This window comes from Choloepus didactylus, chromosome 12, assembly GCF_015220235.1.
Source record: "Choloepus didactylus isolate mChoDid1 chromosome 12, mChoDid1.pri, whole genome shotgun sequence".
NCBI classification, from domain to species: domain Eukaryota; kingdom Metazoa; phylum Chordata; class Mammalia; order Pilosa; family Megalonychidae; genus Choloepus; species Choloepus didactylus.
Genome location: NC_051318.1, coordinates 72,250,825 through 72,275,758, shown reverse-complemented (window position 1 = coordinate 72,275,758; position 24,934 = coordinate 72,250,825). Strand labels below are relative to the sequence as shown.

Genomic DNA, 24,934 nt, shown 5'->3' with positions numbered 1-24,934 from the left:
TCCTAAGTAAACAATCAATGGTTCCCTGTATAGTCACGTATTAATGCATTCACCACCATCACCACTATCTATCTAAGGACATCTCCATTTCTTCCACAAAGAAGGAGGAAGAGTTAAAGAAGGTAGAGAGACAAAAGAAAAAGAAAAAAGAAAGAGAAGAAAACCATGACAGCTAGGAAGCAACAAAAGGAAAGACAGATTTAAACTAAAGTAGAATAAAAGAGTCAGACAACATCACCAATGCCACACCTCTCCCTCATCTCCACCCCCCTTATATGCATTTAGCTTTGGTATATTGCCTTTGTTACTTTAAAGGAAGCATAATACAATGTTTCTGTTAACTATAGACTCTAGTTTTATATTATTTTTTAACTAGCCTGTATGTTTGAAAGTATTTCCAAATAGAATGTTATATAAAATAAATATGTGACTACCGATACATTTGACAAAATATATGTCAAAAAGAATGAGGCCCTTTATGTAATATAAGGCAATAAAATTCAAGAATTCAACACAAAGCACTGTGTCATAGAGAGGGAAAATGCTCTTGGTCTTTTCTTCCGGTTAAAAGTCAATACATTCTTTAAGGCCCTGGTCAGATTTAATCATATCTAGAAAGCCTTACCTTCACAACTTGTTGTGTTTTCTGAAGTTGTACAATATTCATTTTATATACAGAGTTTAAGACGGCATCTTCTTGTAAGATATTTCATTGATGTTCTTCCAACGAGTTACTTTATTCTTAAATTGATAGGTCAATTATTAAAACCATGAGAAATAAGACTTCAATATATTCTGCCTCAGTTAGACCATTTATGGACCATCCTGTTTCCATATAAGATCTGAGAATCATATTTTCAAACAAGAAATGCACAATATGAAAAAATAAAATGTAAAATAAATTTAGAATGTGACAACCTGATTTATCTTCAGTAAAAAGGCATTACTGGCCTCAAAATTTGGAAGGGTTTTAAATTGATGAAAAGTTGATTTGTCTACTTTTATTTCAGAGAGTAAAAAGAGGAACAATAGATAAAAATAACAGAGAAGTAGATTTTATCTTCAATTATGCCTAAAGCCCCATAATAAGACAGGCTAACTTTATTTATGATGCTTTTCATAAACTTGGATCCATTTACATAGATGCTAAATGAGACCACAAGGAATTTTGAATCAGAATTCTTACATTGCTTGAAAACTTGGGCTACATAACTCTGAGTTCTCCTTCAACTCTGCAATTCTTTAATTCCAAATCTAAATTCTATGTCAGCATTAGAGAAAAAGACAACCCCTTTTCTTTAGTGCTGTATAGAACCCTGGTCTGTATCAAAGGGAGATAAAAGATCAGCCTAAGAGGAGATTTGGAACAAACCCAGGTTCCCTGGCAGACAGTTTGTGTTTTATCTAAATGACTGCATTACCTCTTCTTGTGTTACTCATCTAGAAATGAAAGGTTATAAAAAGATATCCGTTGAGAAAATATCTTAATAGTCAAGGTTTAACTCTTCACGCAAAACATTAATCACAAGCAATGCTACGAAGAATGACTATTTCATGGACAAATTTAGTTTAGGAATACATGAAAGTCTTATGTATTCTTTTAAAATATCCACAGGGAGGATGATATGGGAAAGTGTCCCAATTAAAGATACCTGTGAATATTCATAGTCAGATAGGTCTCTTAGAAACATAGAAATGATACTGTATTAAAAGCGGTTGGGAAGACTCTCACTCTTGAGAATTTGCATCAATAGCATTTTGATGATTTTAAATTATTTAACTCCAATAATTAAGTTTCAGTGTTGAGAAATTTAACATCTTCATGACTATTCTCATAAAATCCTCTGCATTTGCCTCCAAGTGTTTTCAATATAAATACAAGAGCCAATGTTGACAAAAATATCCAATTAAAAAAAGGCCCTAATGGTTGTATCCTCTTCTTTTTCCATTTTCAATATGGTATAGATCAGGATTCAGGAGAATTTAAAATTCAAAGCACTCCCTGAGGTTCTTAGATATAGGTCATTTCATTTAGATTAAAACACAAACTGAAAGTAAGTGATATAAATCACCCTTATCACAGAATTAGCTGTTTTAATAATCCAGAATAAGCCGTTCTCACAGGCACGCTAATTCACCATGGTTCATACACATGGTCACCCCAAGGGGACCTGGAATCACCAGCCCTGCTGCTCAGGCCCTTTAAGATGACCCTGGAGATTCAGAGTCACTGAGTATTTTGATCCCACAGCCAATTCTCTTTTGCTGCATTTCCCTCTAACATATGCATGCCTCTGTATTTAAAAGCTTGTTTTCTCCCCCCAAAACCACATTCTTAATGAATTTAAGGCTGAATTGCAAGGTGGCTTGCTGCCACAGTATATCTGAAAATACTGCCAAACAACAGCAAATATAAACCTAGCAACATGCATGAGAGCAAACAAGTCATCTATAAATACACTCCAGGAGCTTCTAAAACAATGTAACAGTGGCATCTGGCATGGGTATGATGGCGGTTTAAACTCCTCTCCATCCAAATTTATGTTTAAAACTCTTTCAAGCAACTGATCACACAGAAAAAAGAATCGCAATGCGTTGTTCGATTTTTCTGCCACAGAAACTGGAAACTGTAGTTATGAGGCAGCAATGAAATGTGAGGGATAAGAATTTTCCAGTCCCCTATGTGGTATTCATAGGTCTATTAACATGATTCCTGGGCAGGGAAGATAACTATGAATTATTATTATTAATTTTAGAGAATTTCACTGATTCTAAGATGCCATCAATTGTGCAATGCACCATGATTTCATGTGCCATTAAAAAATGCTGTCAATTAATTTTATGATGTCCTGATTATAAGATGCAACATAATTTCAGAAATATCAAAATGTGTGTCATTGGAATTGATAAAATATAATAATATTTTCTTTTTCTTATTTTGTTTGCTGTTTAATAATGCTCTGGCTTGGAACAGGGTAAAGGGTTACATCCTTGTCATCTCAGCTGGACATTTGGCTTCAGCATTCAACTGGGAAAAACAATCTAAACCTGAGTTGTGTGTATGCAATTTATATTCTCCACTTCTCCCTCCATTTTCTTCTCACAGATCCCATTTTATAAGGAGCATTTCCTTTCTTTCTTTCTTTTTTGTTTTTTTGCTTTTCAGTCTGGCTCACTTTGACTCACATAAAACTTATGGTTTTCTAAAATTATGAGGTGGAACAACTAACCAAGTATCTGTACTCCCCAGACAGGGTAATTTCACAATAAGAACACTGGTGGGCAGTGTTAATCAGACCCGACAAATTAGTGGTTTATAAACAGCAATGTTTTCAGGGACATGAGAACAGACAAGAAGAATTTGAAAGTGCATGAAGTAAACTTATCAAGAGTCAATTTTTTTTTTTTCCAAAACACTTGGAGAAAAATACAAGTGGGAGAAATTACAGTACTTCTGCAAAGCAGAGAGAGGTGTTGGCATATGTTTCCCCATCATATGGTTTCTGTCACACCATTCCTTCTTGGGCAATGGGAGAACTGGGGACTAGGAGTGTTGATTGCAGTCAGTCTATGCTCCAGGCTTTCCCAGAAACCCTCAATTTACATATTTCCTGCTCCTGGAAAGCAAGAAAGGGCCTCCCTGAAACATCTGCTATGGTGTCTCCTCAACTATTACTTCCTCTCCACGCATGCTAAATGTTCTTATACACTTGAGCATAAGCAGTAAGGATGGGGAATGAATCAGCCTACACTGGGGCCCCTGTTTCTCAGAGGGCGTGTCTGTGTTCCAGATGACGTCACAACTCAGGCCTGTGGTTGGTCCTTTGAGATCGTTGCATTACATAGTATTAAAGCAAGAAATGTTGCAAGAACAGGAAGGGGAGGGGCACTGAGTTTACACTTTGAGAATCTGACCTGCTATATTTAACTGTACCCACTGGAAACAAAGGCTAACTAAACTATCTACATAAATGCTGTAGTTTCGGGTGGATAGCACTGAAAAAACTTTTGAAATGGAGACTAAACGTGCAGTCTAAATCAATCACGTGGACCTTAATTTGACATTTTACAGATGTTAGGTAGTAATAATAGGGAGGAACACTGAAATATCTCTGACTCCATTTTCTCTATACCCAAACTGTAAACAGTGAATTCATGAACAGAAGGCTTTATACAATGACTTATGGAAATTGCTTATACTTGTTTATCCTGCAATGTCATATGGCAGTGCAAGAAGCAAGGGCTTCTCGTTTGTTCATTTAATTCAGCAAATATTTTATCATTGCCTCTGAAGAGCCAGGCATTGATCCATGTGAACCAACTCATATTCAGGCTTTTATCTGAATATGTAAGGACGACAACTGGCTGGTAATCTATTTAAATTAAATCTTGTCTATTGAGAACTCCAATCGTAAGCTCAACGAAAGCACCAGAATATCTATCACTATTTCCTCAGCTTGTCTGATCAAGTGTAATTTTGCAGGTCAAAACTTTGGGGTGATCCTCTTGCCTCCATCATGAGGATGAAAATAGAGGGTGAATTATCTTTGGTGATAAAGAACAGTTACCAAAATAGAGATGATTCAACTTCTGCACAGTGAAGCTACGTTATAATGGAAATTGGCTTTCAGCTGCTGTGACATGTAATTTTATAATACATTTTAGAACATTTAACCTATCCACGTTTTTTCAGCTCTGTCTGCAATAGTTAGAGGTACTGCTATTGTTACAAATTCTGCTAAAGCTATTTATATACAGGAATAAAAAGGAATTCTTTCTTCACTGGTGGTCTCTTCCAGCTTCTCAAAAAGCTGCTTGGCCTAAAACTGTCATCAACCACAAGGATTATTTGATTTGCTTTGTCCTTAATCGATTACTTGGCTTTTACTAAAAACCAAAACCAAAACCAAAAAAAAAAAAAAAAAAAAAGTCTAGAAAATAAAAGAAATGTGTTCAATTCCACACCATAACATTTCTTTAAAAAATTTGAAGCTGAAATGAAACAATCTGATCCCAGTCTTATTTCCAGTGGTCATGCACAGAAAATGTAGTAGAGAAAAAGAAAATGCCCTCTCTAGAGAATACCAGAGAGAGACAGTGTGTGTGTGAGAGCAAGCGAGAGAGAGAAAGAGAAAGGAACACATTTCATAGTTAAACTGATATTAAAAGAAATTTGAGCAGGATGGTAAGAAGTCCAGTGTGACACAAGGGAAAATCAGTGAATTTCTTTATCATAAGAAATGTCTGTTTCCCATCTTTACCATTTATTTGAGGAATTCTGAGCTAGATAGTCTGTACCATTGATCCTCAGTAATCTCCTTTAAAGAATGATGTAAAAACACATATCCATTTCATTGAGTTGTTAACATCAAATTAACTGAAATATTTAGACTGTTTAGCACATTGTCTGGCACATCACAGGTACTCAATATATGGTGTCCATTATTTATGAGAGTTATGTAAATTGCATGAAATATTTAAAATATACTTATAATAGTTTTTCTCTACCGATGTCTTATTTATGTGGCTGTGCTACCTCTTGATCTAAACTACTGAGCTTAATGTAAATATGTTAATATTTCATTGAAAATAGCCTGTGCAAACAGTATAACTAAATACTTTGGTCAAGTCATAAAAAATTCTCCTAGGAAACAAAATGGAACAGTTTTTATAGTTTAAAGTAAAATAATATGGAACAATATTAACAGTATGTCTATCAGTGTGAGTGAGAAAAAAATAAATTTCCTACAGTGAGAATCCAAAGATGATACCTGTTTCAGGAAGGAAATGCCATCCGCCCAAATTCTCAAGGGTAAAACTCGAGTGAATGTTATCAGACATGCACCTTCTTCTGCCCTGACATATGCCACATCCTATTTTGCATAAGCCATGGTGGATTCTGTCAAATTACCCAAGTAATAGCATAACCATCTGAAACACTAACAGAAAGAGTTTCTTCTGACATGGGCTGTCACACTATGTGTGAATAAAATTTGCCCCATTAAAATTAATTTGGTTTTGTTCTGACTGCTATTCAAGTCTAGGAGCAGCCTATTGACTCTCACTGCTATTAACAAGTCTTAATCACTCAGTCGACGACACAGTTGGATATTGCAATCAGAGCAAATTTCCCATTGGATTTCAGCACAGAAGTTACCAAAGAACCTAACAGTGATAATACAAAATTCTCTTATTTCTACAGTGGAATATTGAGCAAATGTGAGAAGGAGTAAAGCTGTGAGACACGCAACGAGGTCAGAATTTTGAGTGAAGTATGCCAGAAACAAAGACAAACACTATAATGCATTACCAAAGTGGACTAACTACAATGTGTAAACTCAGAATTGAATCTTAGAGCACAGCTTATCAGGGGAACACTTGTTTTGTAATGGGCCCTAGATTGCAAGCTCTACAGCAGTCACATCTATTCTTGAATTGTAATGGCTATCTCCAAATTCGGAGATGCTGATCCCTTTGTGTGTAACCTGATTGGTCTCTGGAACTTTGGGTATCTGTGTGACACCTGAAACTCAGAGCTGGAGCTCGGCAGATATGAATGTCAGTATTAGCTCATACCGCAACCATTAAAAAAACTGAAAAAGGGTCCAGACTTCAATTAGAGATATGAATGAAGCAGATCTGGTTAGGACTAGGGCAAATCTGGCCAAATAGTAAAGGACGATACTGACCGTGTGTTAAAACTTTAATTTCTGTGTGAGACCAAGGGAATAGATGTTTATTTGGTGCAGGATCTATATTTTCTAAACAATTTAACTTGTACAGTCAGTTTGTTCGAACACCATGATTGCATGGAACTTTGAATAGGAAGTGGGATCTGGTAGGTTTGTATAGGATAGTGTGAAATAGCAACACATCCCAAAGTAATTTTGGCAGAGAATAAAAAATATATATGCAGGGCCCCACTGAGGAGCTGGGGGAAGATGTGGAATTGTTGGACTTCCTCACCTGGATTATTGCTGGTGTTCTCATAAATATTGAGGACTGACGGTTTGTTATGCCAAGCCCTCTATCTTGGGGCCTGCCCTTATGAAGCTCATTACTGCAAAGGAGAGGCCAAACCTGCTTATAATTGTGCCTAAGAGTCTCCCCTGAGTGCCTCTTTGTTGCTCAGATGTGGCCCTCTCTCTCTAGCTAAATCAACTCGGCAGGTGAACTTGCTGCCCTCCCCCCTACTTGGGACCTGACTCCCAGGGGTGTAAATCACCCTGGCAACACAGGATATGATTCCCAGGGATGAATCTGGACCTTTCATCGTGGGATTGAGAACATCTTTTTGACCAAAATGGAGATACGAAATGAAACAAAAGAACGTTTCAGTGGCTGAGAGATTTCAAATGGAGTTAAGAGGTCACTGTGGTAGGCATTCTTATGCACTATTTAGATATCCGTTTTTAGGTTTTAATGTATTGGAATAACTAGAAGTAAACACCTGAAACTATCAAATTCCAACCCAATAGCCTTGATTCTTGAAGATGATTGTATAACAATGTAGCTTACAAGGGGTAACAGAGTGATTATGAAAGCCTTGTGGATCACACTTGTTTTATCCAGAATATGGATGGATGAATAGAAAAATGGGGACAAAAACTAAATGAAAATTAGGGTGGGATGGGGGAGGGATGATTTGGGTGTTCTTTTTTACTTTTATGTTTTACTTATTTTTATTCTTTCTGATGTAAGGGAAATGTTCAAAAATAGATTGGGGTGATGAATGCACAACTATGTGATGGTGCTGTGAACAGTTGATTGTACACCATGGATGACCGTATGGTATGGGAATATATCTCAATAAAACTGAATTTAAAAAAATTCTCTGGCTTCACCTCCTTTTCTCCCAATTCTCTCTGAATAAAATGAAGCATACAGGGGCTTATTTGTAAGCTGCTGCTTCTTGAAATTGTAGAGGTTATCGAAATGCAGTATCACCAAAGATTTGACTATATCCCAGATACACTACTATTACTTTGAAATTAAAAGGATTCGAACAATCAGCAGTTTGCCTTTCAAAGTGTAGGAGTTGTACACCTGGCTACTCCATGCAGTAGACAGGCGATCTTAATACGTCCAGGTTGCACCTTAGTGCAACATCTGATCCATAGTACCCAATGTGATTCTGGATAAGAACCCATGAAATTAAGTAATTATGTTTTCATTAACTACAGAGCAGTTCCCAGGAGCTAACAGTTGGTCAAAAATGATAAACAGCTAATAAATAAGTCATCTGAATTATTTTCATGTAGTGTTTTGTTTTGTTTTGTTTTTTGGGCTTATTTTTAATGGCAGTATTGAATTTTTCTTTGAATACACCCTTCTTAAGGTAATTTCATCACTATCTTTCTCTTCTGCTACAAAAAATGCTACCTTCTAATCCCTCCCCATTGCCTTATTTTCCAAAACTACAATATTAATGGGTTTTAAGGAAAGGTTAAATCATAGAAGAAAATGCTTGCTAGCATCAATGGTTACTGATTTTTGAAAACAGTACTTTCGTCAATTATTCTCTAAAAAACTAAAAGGATCTCCTGGAGTAGAGAATTTAGTCAAACAATGTGTCTGGCTTGCATTGCCAGAACTGACCATTAATTATCACGGCCACAGTTAGCCATCCATGTATACCTTAGCTTTTCCTGGAAAATGTGCAGCACGAGAACTATCAGAGCCAAGGTAAAAGAGAGTCCACTGGTGGAAGAATAAGGAGAAAAATGTTTCAAATTGAAAGGATACTTTAAGGCATCCAATTTGAACTATTTCATTTAGAAATATGAAAACCCAGGGGAATGATATCCACAAGTGCATATATCTGGTATTTAGATGTTTCAAGACTAGAAACCAGTCTCCCCTACACTAGATCAGATGTTCTCAACCCTGAGGGCTTGCTATTACTACTTGCAGTGCTTTTTTTTTTTTCCTTTATTAAATTCAGTTTTATTGAAATACATTCACACACCATACAATCATCCATGGTATACAATCCACTGTCCACAGTATGATAACATAGTTATGCGTTCATCACCACACTCTATCTCTGAACATTTTCCTTATACCAGAAAGAATCAGAATCAGAATCAGAATTAAAAAAAAAAAAAAAAGAACACCCAGATCACCTCCCCCATCCCACCCTATTTTTCATTTAGGTTTTGTCCCCATTTTTCTACTCATCCATCCATACACTGGATAAAGGGAGTGCGATCCACAGGGTTTCCACAATCACACTGTCACCCCTTGTAAGCTACATTGTTATACCATTGTCTTCAAGAGTCAAGGCTACTGGGTTGGAGTCTGGTACTTTCAGGTAGTTACTTCTAGCTATTCCAATATATTAAAACCTAAAACGTGTCATCTATATAGTGTGCAAGAATGTCTACCAGAGTGACCTCTCAACTCCATTTGAAATCTCTCAGCCACTGAAGCTTTATTGCGTTTCATTTTGCATCCCCCTTTTCGTCAAGAAGATATTCTCATCCGGGTCCAGATTCATCCCTGGGAGTCATATTCTGCGTTGCCAGGGAGATTTACACCACTGGGAGTCAGGTCCCATGTAGGGGGGAGGGCAGCGAGATCACCTGCCAAGGTGGCTTAGTTAGAGAGGGCCACATCTGACCAACAAAGAGGCACTCAGGGGGAGACTCTTAGGCACAATTACAAGCAGGTTTAGCCTCTCCTTTGCAGCAACAAGCTTCATAGGGGTAAGCCCCAGGACAGAGGGCTCAGCACATCAAGCCGTCAGTCCCCAGTGTTTGTGAGAACATCAGCAACAATCCAGGTGAGGAAGTCCAACACCTCCCTGCAGTGCTTTCTAAAAATTGTGATTTTTGGCTTCCACCCATAAAGATTTTGATTTAATTTATTTGGGTGGAGGCTCTCACTGATATTTCTTGAAAGTTCCCCAGTTAAGTAAAAGTGTCCTCTCCATTGATCTCTTTATTTGTACCATCAGGAGGAATGTTTCTATTCTCTTATGATAAGGAGCAGCATGTTCTTATTTGGGGAAATGTATATGCTGGGAATGGTGGATCATGCGTAACACATTTCTCTCATTATCTTGGCAACTGGAAAGCATAAAGTCAGTAAGATGTGAACACTGTCTGCAGGATTCTCCTTGACAACATTTTTGGTTCAGTTTCATTACCATACCTTCTTTTTTATTTTTATCCTCTTTTGTTTGTAATATTTGTTATTTTGCTGGATTATATATTATTGGACACTATCTTTGCAGAAGAAGTTGGAACATTAGAAAACGTGAGGAACTGGATCCCTAACAATGGAGAAAAAGAGATGAAAATTATATGATTAATAAGGAGAGCCCTAAAGAAAGAAGTTTAGAGTGGCTTATTGATTTTGTTTGGAGTTGTGTAAACCTTTTGATATGGACAGAAGAGTATATGTGCAAGAGGAAAGGTGGGTTGAATGATATGAGGGGAAAAGGAGAAAGAAGAGTTGGAAAGCAGATGGCATGGAAGATTAGCAGTAGGAAGGAAAAAGCTCAGCAACAGAGTGGTTGATTGCGAGTGGTAAACACAATCCTGCATCAAACGAATAGAGGTCACCACCATTATCAATTCTTATTTTCTGGTAACCTTATACGGAAGCCTCTTTGCATCAACAATTCTTTATTTTCAAAGTGCCAGTACTTCCAGTGGCTCTAAGACTTGCATCTATACCATTTACAAATATGAAATTTGAAATGTTACATGAAACCACTTTAGATGACTATCTGGATGCACTTTGGTTACGAAAGGCAGTGGTGGTGTCCCTGGCTGCTATTTGTTGTAAGTAGAATGAAAAATTTTCCTGACATGAAAGCCTGGGAAATACATGTAAACATGAGAATGTGTTTATTTGGATCCAGAATATGGATATATAATCCCATTATTTTGGTATAGAAAATTTTAAGAAAATCAAACAAAATTAAACTTTTGCATGGTCTAATATTTTTATAAGTTTTAATAAACTTGTATCTAATTCTATTCATCAGCATTAATTGCCCAACGAAGATCTTAAATTGATTCAATATGTAAGTAACAGTGTTTCACATCAAAGACCTAGGAAAAGGGCTTGAGCTGATTCTATATCATAATCTGGTATTTCAACAATTATGACATACTTTATTTTGATTTCTTGATTTTACATCGGCACCAATGCCAATGTTGGAAGTTTAAATGAAATAAGGTTGACAGCTTGGTTCACTACTCTCCTCCTAGCAATTAAAAGTGTTTGGCCCATTTAATATGCTCAAGAAAATTTTACAGAATGAACAAAGATAAAAACTTTAAGAATGCACAGTGGTATTAAAGAGAGGAAAAACTAAGTTATTAAAAGAAGAAATAAATCCAAAAAAGTAACAGATACATTACAGTTGGGTTTCTGAAATTGAAATCCTTGAAAAGTAAACAATTGTTAAGTCCTATGACAGCAAATGAAATGAGGACACAGACATTCAGGAATTAGATTATTTTCCTGAAAATGAATATTAAATAATTGAGATAAACTATACATAAACTGAATAGTAACATTCAGTCCACCAGACAATTTCCTCTTAAATGGTCTAGTGAGAAAATACATCTGTAGTTTGGGGACTAAAAAAGTAGGTTGGCTTTCCGAGAAGGTTTTCCTCTCTGCTGGGCTTTTGGCTTTAGGAAACTCACAAACGATCTACTCAGAAAGGAAGGGGACACTCAGCTGGACAGAAAGAATGACATACCAGGCCCTTGGGTAGTGATGAAAAGGATGAGAGAGCATTTATATAGCCTCCTTGTTGAAAGAGGCTCCAACTAGAGTCCTATGTTGAATTTAAACCCATTTAAAGATAGGTAAACTATGAAACGGAAATAGAAAAAGAAACACATTCTTCAGAAGATTAAGTGATTCACAAATACTAAGCACCCGCACATTTAGAGAGAACAATTGCCATCAGGGAACACAATTCCCATTTCTCCCCCTTGAGCAAACAGATCCTTTATCTCTGGGAAGAGCAATAACTATCACAGAGGAATTCCTGTTAGTCTAAGGAAAAGAAAAGGGTACATTTTAAGAGCTTCTAATGTAAAAATGCATAAAGAGGAAACACAAATAGAACTCTTTAGAGCAACAATCCCTTTCCTTGTTTTGCCACACAATTTCCAAAAGAGACTTTTAATTAGCTTAAATAGGGCTCAGAGATCTTATTTGCCAGGGAGCAATCTGAGGAAGAAAAGGTTTTAAAATGAAAGAGGAAGAGGGTGCTAAAACTTGTAAAGGTTGTGAGTAACTGTCTCTTAAGAACAATAATCTTGTTTTGCACCCTTGTATTTCATCCTAATTAATAGTGTTCTTTTGAGAAGGAGAGCCTTGCTGTATATAACATGTTGTTATTGGTGATGTTATTACTAATCTAAAGAAAATGTAGCCCAAATAAAGAACCAGTGTCTATCAATCTTGAACCACCTCAGTCAATTAGTGAAACATTCATACATTTTATAAAATATTCAGAGTAGAAAATAGCTATAGTTCTGGGATCAAGTACACACATTAAATGTGAAAAACATTAGGCACTTGCTAGATAACAAACTGACACTGAAAGAATAAAACTGTCAAAGATCCTAAATCATTCTATGAACAATTTCTATCATTCACTGTTAACGAACGCTAATAGTGTCCAGAGAACACTTTTGTATATCAAATCCAATGTTCCTTATGATTCATTCCATTTGATTTTCTCAAAGCTGTGGAAAGAAAGTAAGAATGGTATTCATTAGGGAAAAAAAACATGCAAAGAGGACATATAAATGTTCTGCAATCACCATGTACTTCCTTTATACAAAAAGGGATGGAATGTGAAATGCTATCACAGCAGTTGCATTCTTTGAATTAAAAACCCATTGTGTTTGTCAGTGATTTAAATTCCACCTATAGCTTTGACCCTCACAGTTCTTACAAAAGTTTCTTCTGGACAATAAATCACATAAAGCATTCTATTTTATAGGTGTATCTGTGGATTGATTGGATGGCTGTGAGTGGCAGTGGTAGTGGTGGTGTGTGTGCAGAGTTTCACAGATTTTTCAAATTTCCCATCATCTTTGGTGTTTGACACAAAACAAACCAGGGAAATGAAAGTTCTGCTGGACAAGACATTCATTAGTCCTTTTACTGTTTTTAGAGGGAACATCTATTATACATTGTAGTGCAATGCAATGATAGTAGTAAAAATATCCACCTTAGAATATATTACATGATGACTTGTCCAAAGCACGATGCCAAATATTAGTCGAAACTACTAAAAAAAAAAAAAAAATTCTTCAAGAACTCATGATTTGGTCTGAACCAGAGTTTTGTAAATGATGTATCTCTCTGTTAACCTTTTTAGGTTTCTTCAAGTATTCTGAAACAATTACTTTTACCTTGTCAAATGTATTTTTTCTTCCTTTCATATGCTTGATAGGAATGCTGAGGGATTTTAGACACCTCATTTTGGACCACAGAAGCTTGAGAGTCTTAATTAAGATGATTTATTATTTCTCAATAAGAAAAGAGACCTTTCATGCCTTGAGTAAGAATATCTTACCCTAATAAATTGTTATCCACACTATCGTTTATACTCTAAATTCTACAGAGAAAAATGGTAGACTATACCAAAACAATTAGCTTCAGTCTTATATTCAGATATGTATCCCATGATTTCCCAAGTGCAGGAACAACTGACATGAGTCTTTTGTGGATAAAGACTAAAAGGGGGACATTAATGCAAGCTAGTCCAGTCAAAGGCAAATAATTCTTTGATGGTTACTATACTATTTTATAGGATATTAAATATACTAGTATAATAAATGAAAAAGTCTTCCCAAAGTGTTTAGAAAGTCATTTCAATGACATTCCTCACACTTCAGAAGAGAAGATATATCTGTCAATAAAATGACACCAAAATCGTATTTTATAAGGGTTTTATATTAACACGTGCTTTTGAAGGATGACATTATAGGGTCTTAATATCTATAATCAGAAAGCCTTTTTCTCTTAACTTGCAAGGCTGTAAGTTTAAGAATTAATTTTGTCTGCAGTAAAGCTGGCTTGCCTTTAATCTTCAGATTTAATAGGTCTCTTTTTTGCTGAATGTTTTAGGCAGGTAATTAAAGAAATAGTCCACGTTCCATTTCAGTCAACATAAAATGACATTGAAATGTCTTCAAATGCTTCCAGGAAATTAATGCCAAATAGTCTTTCTGTTATATTTGATATTGAATAAAAGCAGAAATCCCTGTATTTAATAAAGCCCTTGCTAAGATTCCATGTGATGACACAAGCTCAGTATCACTTACTTTACAAATTAACTAACGTGTTACCAAACTAAACATATACAAAACACATGCAAAATTAATATATACATATATCTATACAGTGGAGAATATAACACATTGTATATTCTTTCCTATTTTTTGAAGTTTATTATTGTAACACGGAAGCTAAATTCCTAAGGAACATAAAACAAACAAACGAACCAGAATGATTCTCCTTGGTGTGCTCTGATGGACAGCTCAGCTTTCTGCCATGATTTGTGTCAATGGAAATCTTGAAGAATGATCTGCTCAGTAAATTTTGTAAAGTGCACAAAAAATATGCATGGGACATCGGAAACCAGCAAATAACCCTATCCAAAATAGATCCTTCCAGGAATCTTTGAGATGGTTCACTTTTAGAAGTGGCAGTGGTTACATTAAGGCTTATGAAGGAGTTCCAATTCTGAAATGCTTTCAATGCTGTGGCTAACTGGCAACTCCTTTCTCTTTTATTAAAAGTGCTCTGCCAGAAAAGCCTTCTTCAGTCAAAACAAATTTCCACGTAAGAGCAAGTTTTTTCCTAAACATTTTTCATAAAGTAAACAGTGATGCTTTTCTTTTTTCTTTCTCTCTTTTCTGATAGGAAGAAAGATTCTAGTTTGGCAAGGAATATCTCTGTGAAGGAATATCTGCTTTCTTTCTTAAATTCAGTTATTCGTTCATGGTTCTGAATTTTGTTATGTGGGTACCCAGAGGCAACTGGAAGCATTTTTATACATACAAAGTAGATAAACAATGTAGGAAAGATGCTTTAATGGACCGTTTCTCTGCTCCCCATATCTAGCCCACAGCGTTTTATCTATTCTGCAAGAATTACAGTTCATCTGAAAAGGCTTCTTATGCCATTATTTTTAGACTTATTCTTTTAAATTTAACATCTTATTTTCAACAGCTAAAAATAGGATTGTAAACTTTCTATCAGGTCTTCTTTTGGGGAATAAGAAATGATAATTTTTAGAAAAATAAAATGGTTTTCTCTTTGTAATTATTAGGCCTACTTATGGTATTATTTTAACAGCAGAGATGGGAGTAGGGCAGGGGGAATGAGTGAGAGAAGTTCACATCACGATATAAAGCTATGAGTGTGTATCTGCTAAGATAGCAATTACATGCCATTTGGTCACATCCAACGGTGGTCACATCCAGCTGTTCAAGGCCTGAGTCCTTGGCTCTCCTGCCAGGCAGCCTGTCCTGTGTCTGCAGGAAGCCCACACTTGCATTGCTTTCAAGTGACCTCTTTGGCTGATGTTCACAGCAGTGTTAATAGGCTTGAAGAGGGTGCCATAACCAGTTCTTTCTCACCAAAAAGAATAATAAGACAGATCAAGTGACTCTGTAAGAAGGCAAGGCAATTTGGGGACTCTCCCACAGTTGCCACCTTTTCAATAACCAAAATCACGTTCCTTATATACCAGGAACACATTTACAAGAAAAACTGTCCACTGCTCATTTTTCCCCCTCATAAGGATTAGAAGAATGCCTTCGCAGATGAATTACTAAGAAATAGCTGAGGTCTGTGCCTGTTCTCTTCTTCTTTTGGCGACTGTGAGTTTGCAGTCAAAACACTTGTATCTCCACTCCACTTTCCCCAATAAATGAGTGTGCATTACCTGTAGGATAAAACTATCATATCCTTAAACAAATGTCCATTTCAAAAGTATAATATAAAGCAGACCTAGAAAGTCTGCCGCTATAATGATTTCATGTTTTGCTGATCCTGGTCTTTTCTCCTGAAAGGCTTTTTAGTGGTCCCTAGTGGAAAGTTGAGATCAGCATTTAAATGTGAGTCTATCTTTTTAACATACTTTCAGTCCTCAGAAGTCAAGAAATCTCAGTGGCTTTGAGAATTTATAAGCATTTCTAAGATGTTAAGGATATCGTCCATGTCTTTTTTTTTTCCCTGAAAAATTACATTAATTGGAATTTGTATTTTTCTTCCCCTTTGTGATTTGAAGGAAACATACGACTGAATAAGACTTGTTCAAGACCATTTCTTCATGTGAAGCAGCTGTCCCCAGACAGTTAGGGACCAATTATAGGAATTTCTTATATTCTTTGGATTTTTACAGTTGATGTACACTCATTACTCTCCTAGGTAACAGCAGCTTGCACATGTGCAGTGAAGCTCAGGAAAGAAAAAAGAAAAAAAGTAATTATGTTGTTCCTTGTTATATGCAATACGCAGCATTCAGTTAGAATGCCTGTGGAAGTTTTAATTTTAAGTGAAAAGATGAAGGCAAAAGAAGCCCATATGCTCTTTAACATTACTACTTTTCCAAATTGATCAACATATTCATTTGCATTTAAAACTTAGCATCTCTCTTACTTTAGTCATGTTTCTTTTCCAAGTCCTTTGATGTCCTTCTCTCTACATTCTTTTTACTTGTCTTAATGACATATATCTTTACCATTAAAAGTTGGAGAAAAACTTTATCAAGGCCTGCTAGTTTTATATTCTTAAAAGGTGTGAGTCTGCATGTTAAGCTGTTGATAAATATTTTTGCAAAAATATATCCATTGAAAACGGTCTCAGATAGAATATAACAGACCAATTACTTTGATCTTTAAACAATGTATTATGTTAAGTTTTTTTCATTCCTGTGATGTAATATCAATGCATGACCTTGTCAGCCCTAATAAAGAATGGAATGAACTCAATGAAACAAATTTTTATTGAGCACCTACTACAAGGCAGCAGCCAGGGTGAGGCAAGGGAGGCACCTAGGGGGCTAAATTTAGGGAAGTTTTCACTCTCAGGCTCATTCTCAAACCTAAGGACCCAAGTCCTCTGATCTCCCACATGGCACCAATAACCCTTTAACAATATTTATTGACCATGTACATGCCAATGCTGCTGCTAGGTCATTTGAAGGAATCTTAAGGGGAATAATTATGTGGAAAAAATGCCAAGACAGAGGTCTGTCCTCTTGGAGTTTGTGATCCTTGAAGAACTACGTATTAGGATGAATGCAACATACATTATATAGCAAGGAATTGGGCTCCTGGGGCTGACTGCCTGAGCTAGAATTCTGCTTCACTCCCTAGTCGTGCCCTATTGGATATGTTATTTTTAATGTTTCTAAGTCTTGTTTTCCTTATTTATGAAACATGTATAATAACAGTACCATTTTATATGTGTGATGAGAATTCAGTGGGATACCTTATTTTAAGCATAATGTCCAGCACTTTGCTAGCACTGATAAATATTCATTATTGTTATTATTGCCATTATTTTTACAGAAAAGGAAAGAAATAAACCCGAACAAAAACATCTGCTTTACATACAGAACAAAGTAACATTAAAGGGAAAGTCAAACTATGAATACTGAAGACCAGAAATTTTTATTTAATTTTTTTCATGTTTGTTACCCTAAGATCACAAAGGAATTACAATTTCTTCATCCATGAAGAAAAATTACTTTAAAAGATTTTACTTCCTATAAAATTCTAAGATTATTAACTTTAAAATTAGATATGACAGCCATAATTAAAATACATTCATATAGTGCTTGAGTTAAAAAAAAAATCTGCTTTTAGCTGAAAATTTACACAAATCAGTACATTTAATCCTCACAAACACTCTCTATGGTAAGTATTTTTATACCCATTTTACAGGTGAAGAAACTAAGATTCAAGCTCACAGAGCTTGTTAGAGGCAGATCTAATATTCATATCTAGGTATTTTCTGGCCTTAAAATCAAAATTCTGAAATTAAAGTCTTATCAGGTGATATATAGATAGTCTGTAATTTAATAGTAAAAACATAATTTATGGTTTAATCAAAATGAAAAAGTCTAAGGCATTGATTCCCATAGCAAGTGGAAATATCAATATTAATAGATATTATTACTAGGCCACACTTTGACTACATTATAAAGTAAAAAGGATGGATAACTAATATCTCTTGAACAAATGTTAATCAGAAAACATAATTGCTGGCTTTCATATGCATTTCCATGGCCTCCATGTAACTGTCTCACTCCCCTTTAGTTTTGCTATATCAATAAGAATAATTTTTTTAAGTCATGTGATTCTTAAACACAAGACACCAGAAATAGGTGCCTATAATTACATCTAGGAGCAAGAAAAATGATTTGTAAATAATTTTTACATTATAGTTGTAAATAAGTAGTTAACTATTTACAAGTAACACATATTTGTTTTTTACTGACCAATAACACCATTGGAGAACAGAGTAACTAGAACTTGCCCTCCATAGTGACAAGTATTCAGTGCTGTTCACTCACCTAATTCAATTCTGTGAAGACCGTACCTTCCCACTGCACTAGTACCAGTAAGCACAGTTAGTAATTTTTCCCCTCTAATCCAACCTATTTCCTGCAACCAGTTTAACCTTTTTATCTCACAACTGTATTTGTGTCTCTCCCCGGCCCAGGAACTTTCAATTGCTTCCCTCTGCCTGCCGACTAGCACTTACTCTACGGTAAAACTGAATTCAACATTCATCATATATGACTTCCACTTTACACTGCTTTTTCCTTTGCCCTCACCTATTTTCATCTAGAAGAATCAGTCACCTTTCTCAAAGTCCAGCATGTCATCCTCTTCTTCAGAGTCTCTTTGGCCAGTCCAATTACAACTAATCCGTCCATGAATACAGATCGCTCCTGGTCTCTAATCACATTTGTGAGTTTTATCTCTGAACTATCTTGAAATCAGGCCATTTATTTTGTGTCTTTTCTGCTACTAGAGTCACATACCTGGTAAGCAAAGATAGAATCTTTATTCTTTTCAGCCCCCTACCCCCACCTCCTTGCAGTTTAGTAGAATACCTTGTGTATAGCAGGTGGCCAAAAAGTACTTGTGGAAAAATAATATTTCACCCTCTTAAGAGACACCAATATTTAATGCAGTGAAGGAATATCTCTCTGGCCGTTTCACTCCATAGAGTGAAACATGTTTTTTTCTAACACGTTTCTAACACGTTTTTCTATCCATAGAGCAAAATGTGTTTTTTCTAACCCAAACCTTGAACCTGGGTGTGGGTATATCTGTCTGAGAGATGCAAAGGGAAACAGATTTAGGTTCTCTTGGTAGACTGATAGGCACAACTACTTGGATTACTTGCTTGAACAAAAGGGGCATAATCCTGCTTGGGTAAGAACTCTTAGAAGAAGCTCTGCATTCTAAAATCCTATACGCCACTGCTGGAAGACCTCACTGCTCCAAGGACCTCACTTCATGCAGCAGGGAACAATGGGGAATACTTCTCTTTCACAAACTGGCAGAGCATTTTGCTCAGTACTAAAAGGAAAAAAATAATCATCTCTTCAACTGATCAAAACTGAGGCAAATGATAATCAGAAGGATAAAAATGTCATCAAGCTGGTGGGTTTTATGCTTTCAAGGCTCTGCAAAGACCCTGGAAAGTAACAACCACCGTAGAACTGCAAGGAATACCCCAGAACTCCATTGTGCACCTCGGTAATTTTTAAGGCATCCTGGTCCAGATGCAGCTATAACTCCTGGATCGTTTTCGTGCGTAAAGGGAGAGGATTCTTTTGTCCCAAGACTAGGTCAGTGAACTAAAAGATACTTGGCAACATCTTTCCATCTGTTAAAACCCTCATCCTGTTACATGAGAGAAATCTGAATGATCTTTCAAATATTCCCCCAAATTTCATCTTCTAACTAAAGAATTTTACAAGACCTTTTTGTGTTCTATTTGTTCTAAGAATTGTGAGTTCTACATTAAATAAAAGCACAAGCAGCCTTTTGGAAGTGAAAACATTCTATACCTCCAGAAGAAACTTGTGTGTTTTACTGTTGATAGGAAAGGAACTCTGCCAAGCGGTGAACTAATGAATTAGAATTTGGCAGCACTCCACGCCTGATACAATTTAGTTCAAATTTATGAAATCTACTGCTTCCAGAAATCTGCTTGTGCCTAAGGCCTCTCTATACTTTTCAGAGTGAAAAGCATGACACTGCTAGACTTCTGATTTTACCTTATTGATAAAGAAAAAAATATGAATGCGTTTTTTCTAACCCAAACCTTGAACACTGCTACAGTTTTGCAACAACAACAATAAATCAGTGGAAATCAGCATCTCATAGGTAGATAAGGGAATATTTCTAAATCTCTGATTAAATAAAATCCCTGTAGACACATGACAGACCTAAGCAACTCAAGAAAATGTCGGCAGCTTCAAAATGATTGATGTCCTTGTGGAAGGAAAGGAATATCAGCTCTGTTCAAAACCATGTTGTCTTGTCCTTGTATTCTTAAAACAAATACAGCACCATTTTTTTTTTCAAACAACAGGAAAAGAATGAAGTCTTCCCTCAGTCAATGTGAAGAAACAATCATCAATGCTATGTTAAGATTCACTTTATTTGTGGGAAACTCTTTCGAAATTATACTCAAGAAATGAGGATGAGGACAATGAGAAAATTTTGCATTTTAATACCTAGGAAAAATAAATCTTGGATGCTAATTAAAGGAATTTCCACAAATGAGGCTTAGATCTCAAGGAAACAATGTCTTCTTTCTAAAATGTACATACAGTTATGTCTATTCCTTTTTAAGAGGAGTTTATATTTTATGGCATTTCTCAAAACATATTTAACAACTTGTTTAAATGCATTTTCTGTTTGTTAGATCTTGATGTTCTCATGTATAAAAACTGTGCTATTTCCATCTCTGTAGCCCTTGAAATGCATTACACTTTAAAGGCATTCCATATGTGCTGATGGAAGTCATATAATTGTGTTTTTTGAAATAAAAAAGTATGTATATATAAAAATCTTAAATAGCTATCACCTTTGCTTACCTTGAGGTTTCTTCTACGGTGCTTTTAACTGCAGTGACTGGAGATTTAGCATTTGTGGAAATAATACATTTATAGTATAATGGGCACTGATGAAAAATTTAGTTCACCCTGAAATAACGGAATCACCAAAGGAAGTCATTTTGTATGAACGACAAAAGCAACATCAGTCTCATTTGGCCTTGTTGTGACTTTAGAATTAAACAGACAGGCAATGAATACACATATATACTTTGGCACCCTGCTCAAGGCATATATTGTTTTATGTAACTAATTTTAAAAGAATTGTTGCGTTGAATTGAAAACAGACCTAAGGAAGAGAATAAAATAAACAGCAATTTAAAATGTAAAAAGTCCTCTTCCTATAAGACATAAATGTAAATGTATAAGATAACCAACCACCAGTTAAGAATGGACAAGAATGCTTTGGTAATTTTGCTGTGTTAAGAAATTTTATTCTATAATTATTTCTTTTAGCCTAAATTTCATCACATTCCTTTAACGTGTGCCTTTGGTCAAAGGGGTTCTCCTTTCTGTAGACTTTATTTTCTCTTTTGTATTTTGGTACCCCTTTCAAATTTATCAGATATTTCACAATCTCTTAACTAACTTGACTTTTAAAACTAATGTCAGATATTTTTCAGAATCATACTAAATCTCTGTCTGGTTCTGAATGTGATAGGCCAGCAGGCTCAAGTAATTCCAGAATCATTTCTAAATCTTTCAGTTTTTTCAGAGATAGTTCAATGCTTCAGGCTTTACTGATATTTTAAAATCTGTTATGAGACTTTGGTTTAGTGATTACTTGATATTACTGTATCAGGGTACATAAGCATGGGAACATTTTCAAATGGGAAAGAGAAGTGATGAAAACAAAATTTACTTATTTTGAAACTTGATCATAATATTAAACAGTAATTACAAAACATATGGGAAACAAATATTCTTGTATCTTTTAATAACAATGGAACACATACTATGTTTGTGCTATGCTTCAGTAAATGCTTTTTTTCTTAAGTCATCCTCTCTGTAAGTCCCAAGGGCAGGCTCCTTTTTCCCTCTGTATTTGCTGAGGAATTACTCACTGTTGACAGAAGACAGATACCCTAAAGGAAATATCCAGAATACTATGAACTGTACAAAGAAGAGCTGAACATTTAACTTGCTCTAAAATAACCAACAAAAGGAAGTCATTTCGTGGGAATAAAAAAAACTATTATCAGTCTCATCTGGCTTTTGCATAGGTGTCTAAGTCCTACCCATAATGTAAAACCCATCCCAAATACTGACACAGCTGTCACACTTATGCCCGCTTCAAGAGCTTTTTGGCTTGCTTTTCTTTCTGCCTAGAACATTTGTCTCCCTGATTTGCACATGGCTGGCCAATTTTCACCCTCAGGTCTTAGCTCAAATAACAAATCTTTAGGGAGGCTAGCCTATTTAATATATCCCCCTTGCCTGTCACTCTCTAACAGATTTCTTCAGAATATTTAACATTACCTGATATTATTTTATCTCTGCTTATTTTCTTCTTAGTGTCTTTTAAACCCCCTTGAAATAAGTTGCTTATCTTTCTTGTTCTCTGTACCTCTGGTTCCTAGATCAATGTCTGACATATACTGAATAAATATTAATTGGAATTAATAAACACAATCCTTCTTAAGTATTAATATATTTTAACTGAATCACATCTCCTGCTTTTCTTCACATTTCCTTTCCCAATACTTTGTATATAGCTCACCTAGGACAAGTAGCACAACCAGGATTTATATAACTTTAAAGTCTCCTCTATTAAACTACAAATGTCTTGAGAGATGGGGTTTTCTTTTATTCATTTTTGAACCACCCATGCCTTTAAGACATTCAAATGCTAAGTGTGCAAATTATATTAGTTAAATGAATGGATGCAAATGCTATTAATGGAGGGTTTAAAAGAGTATTTCCTTTTTACCCAGAAGCTTAAAACAGGTTCAGTGTTCTCAACGCTCCGAGATTTATAGCACTGGCCCCACTAGGAGACTCTGCAGACTCTCAAACGTATGTTGGCTCATGCAAAAGTAAATGTCTATGACTCCAAATAATTTAATTTCTTGATAGGAATTAGATAGAAAATAAAAGTTGTCTTGTGAGTTAAAAAAAACTAGTAATATAATTATGAAAGTGGTCAATTTTTAGCCAAAGTTTTTACTAAAGATATTTTTCTGCTGATCAGAAGGTCTTTAAACAGAAGGCAACATTAAATCTAACAGGAGCCAGACACAGGTTTTTGGGAAGTTTGAAACTTGAGTTTGAATCCTTAATGGGCATCATCATTTCTTCATTGCCTGCATGATTCTCTCAGTCTGGCCTTTGGCAGGAAAATTAGACAACTCTCACTGCAACCTGGGGGTTGACATTAATTAAAAACAGAAAATCATAAAGCATCTGTGGTGAGTTTAGATGCCAAATGAGATGGAGCGATTTTAAAAGTAAACTTCCTACAAAGGTAAGTGAATGTCAAAATCTTTTTTTGTTCATTTTTTCCCAAAATAATAAATAAAACAACTTTCTGTAGTGTATCATATAATAGTTATTTTAAATACTGCACATAAGTGATATTACTAGACCTTTTAATAATCCTTAGAGATGATTTGCAAAGTTGTAGGTATCAATGCCCATTTTAGGTCCAAAGAAAGTAACTATATCTCCTTTCTCATTTTACTGCACACAATAAGCTAACAGAAAAAAAGGGGTTTGATTCCATTTATCTTTGAACGTTTATACAGCTTGTAAACTGAGAGCAGAAAGTAGAAGTTTTGACTTCTGCCCTCCATGTTTTTATCCCAATGACTGAAAGTCCCCAGTGCATGGATACGAAATAAATGGCTTTTGTTATAACGTCACTCTCTATGAGAGATGATAAATGAGACTTGCCTTCCATGGTGCTTTTACTGTCTCAACCTAATTCTGGGAACACTGAATGAATGAGGTGGGCAATGCATGTGTAGGTTACCATGCTGAAATTATACTACTTTAGGTTATTCCCTATTAGCAAGAGGAAATAACACTCACCTATAGTTGAAAGCAGTATCAAACCCCAAATGAGAGAGGGGATCATTCTATCAGTGCAAAATAAGCTAGACACCAACCAGTGATACTCTTATTAGTCCTCACAAGAATCATGAAAAGACATATTGTTATTATTCCTATATTACAAATGAAGAAATTGAAAATCAGCAAAATTAGATGATTTCCCACCATCGTACAACTGGAAATTGCTGAAGGTAGGATGTGAACCAGGTGTCTTCAGATTCAAAGCCCACATGGCTCTCTGTTCACTCTTTACGCTAGTGATTGACGTGGTGCTTGACTTCACGGGAAGAAGGAACAAAGTCTTAAAGGTCTTAAAGGGAATCACTGCCAACTTTTCTCGATTTGGGGGGAGAGAGATCTTTAAAGGATAGATTATGGTTATGTTTTCTGTCCATGCATTCATTTTTTCAACAAATATCTACTACGTTAAGACTGTGGCAGTAGAGCAGCAGCAATATGAAAAATATTTTCATCCCAATAAGCTTAAACACTGGTCAGGGAAAAAGATGCTTAAATAAACAATATAAGTAAGGATCAAGTATTAAGGAATCATGACAAGAGGGTTAATGAAATAGAGAGTAATTGTGGTAGAGCTGTGTCATATTTCAGGGAAGACCTGTGTAAAGAGGTGATATGTGAGCTAATATCTCAATGACAAGAATGAGCCAGAGGCAGAAGGAACAATAAATGCAAGGTTCCATCCTGGGTAAGAAGTTTGTGACCCCAGGACCAGAGAGTAAG

General features: G+C 35.6%; 1 protein-coding gene across 10 annotated transcripts in view; it reads right to left on the bottom strand.

Annotated features, from left to right (window-relative positions):
• The window catches only part of PCDH9 (protocadherin 9), a 1,016,093-nt gene that overhangs the window by 927,139 nt on the left and 64,020 nt on the right, over positions 1-24,934 (bottom strand). Inside the window, exon 3 of one of the 10 annotated variants that reach the window (XM_037800558.1) lies at positions 12,702-12,722. The exons of the other annotated variants lie outside the window; for them this stretch is intronic. Coding sequence (XP_037656486.1) covers positions 12,717-12,722 — 6 coding nt within the window. The 3' untranslated portion in view covers positions 12,702-12,716. Of the gene's footprint in view, positions 1-12,701; positions 12,723-24,934 lie in introns of those variants that run through there. 10 annotated transcript variants of the gene reach the window in all.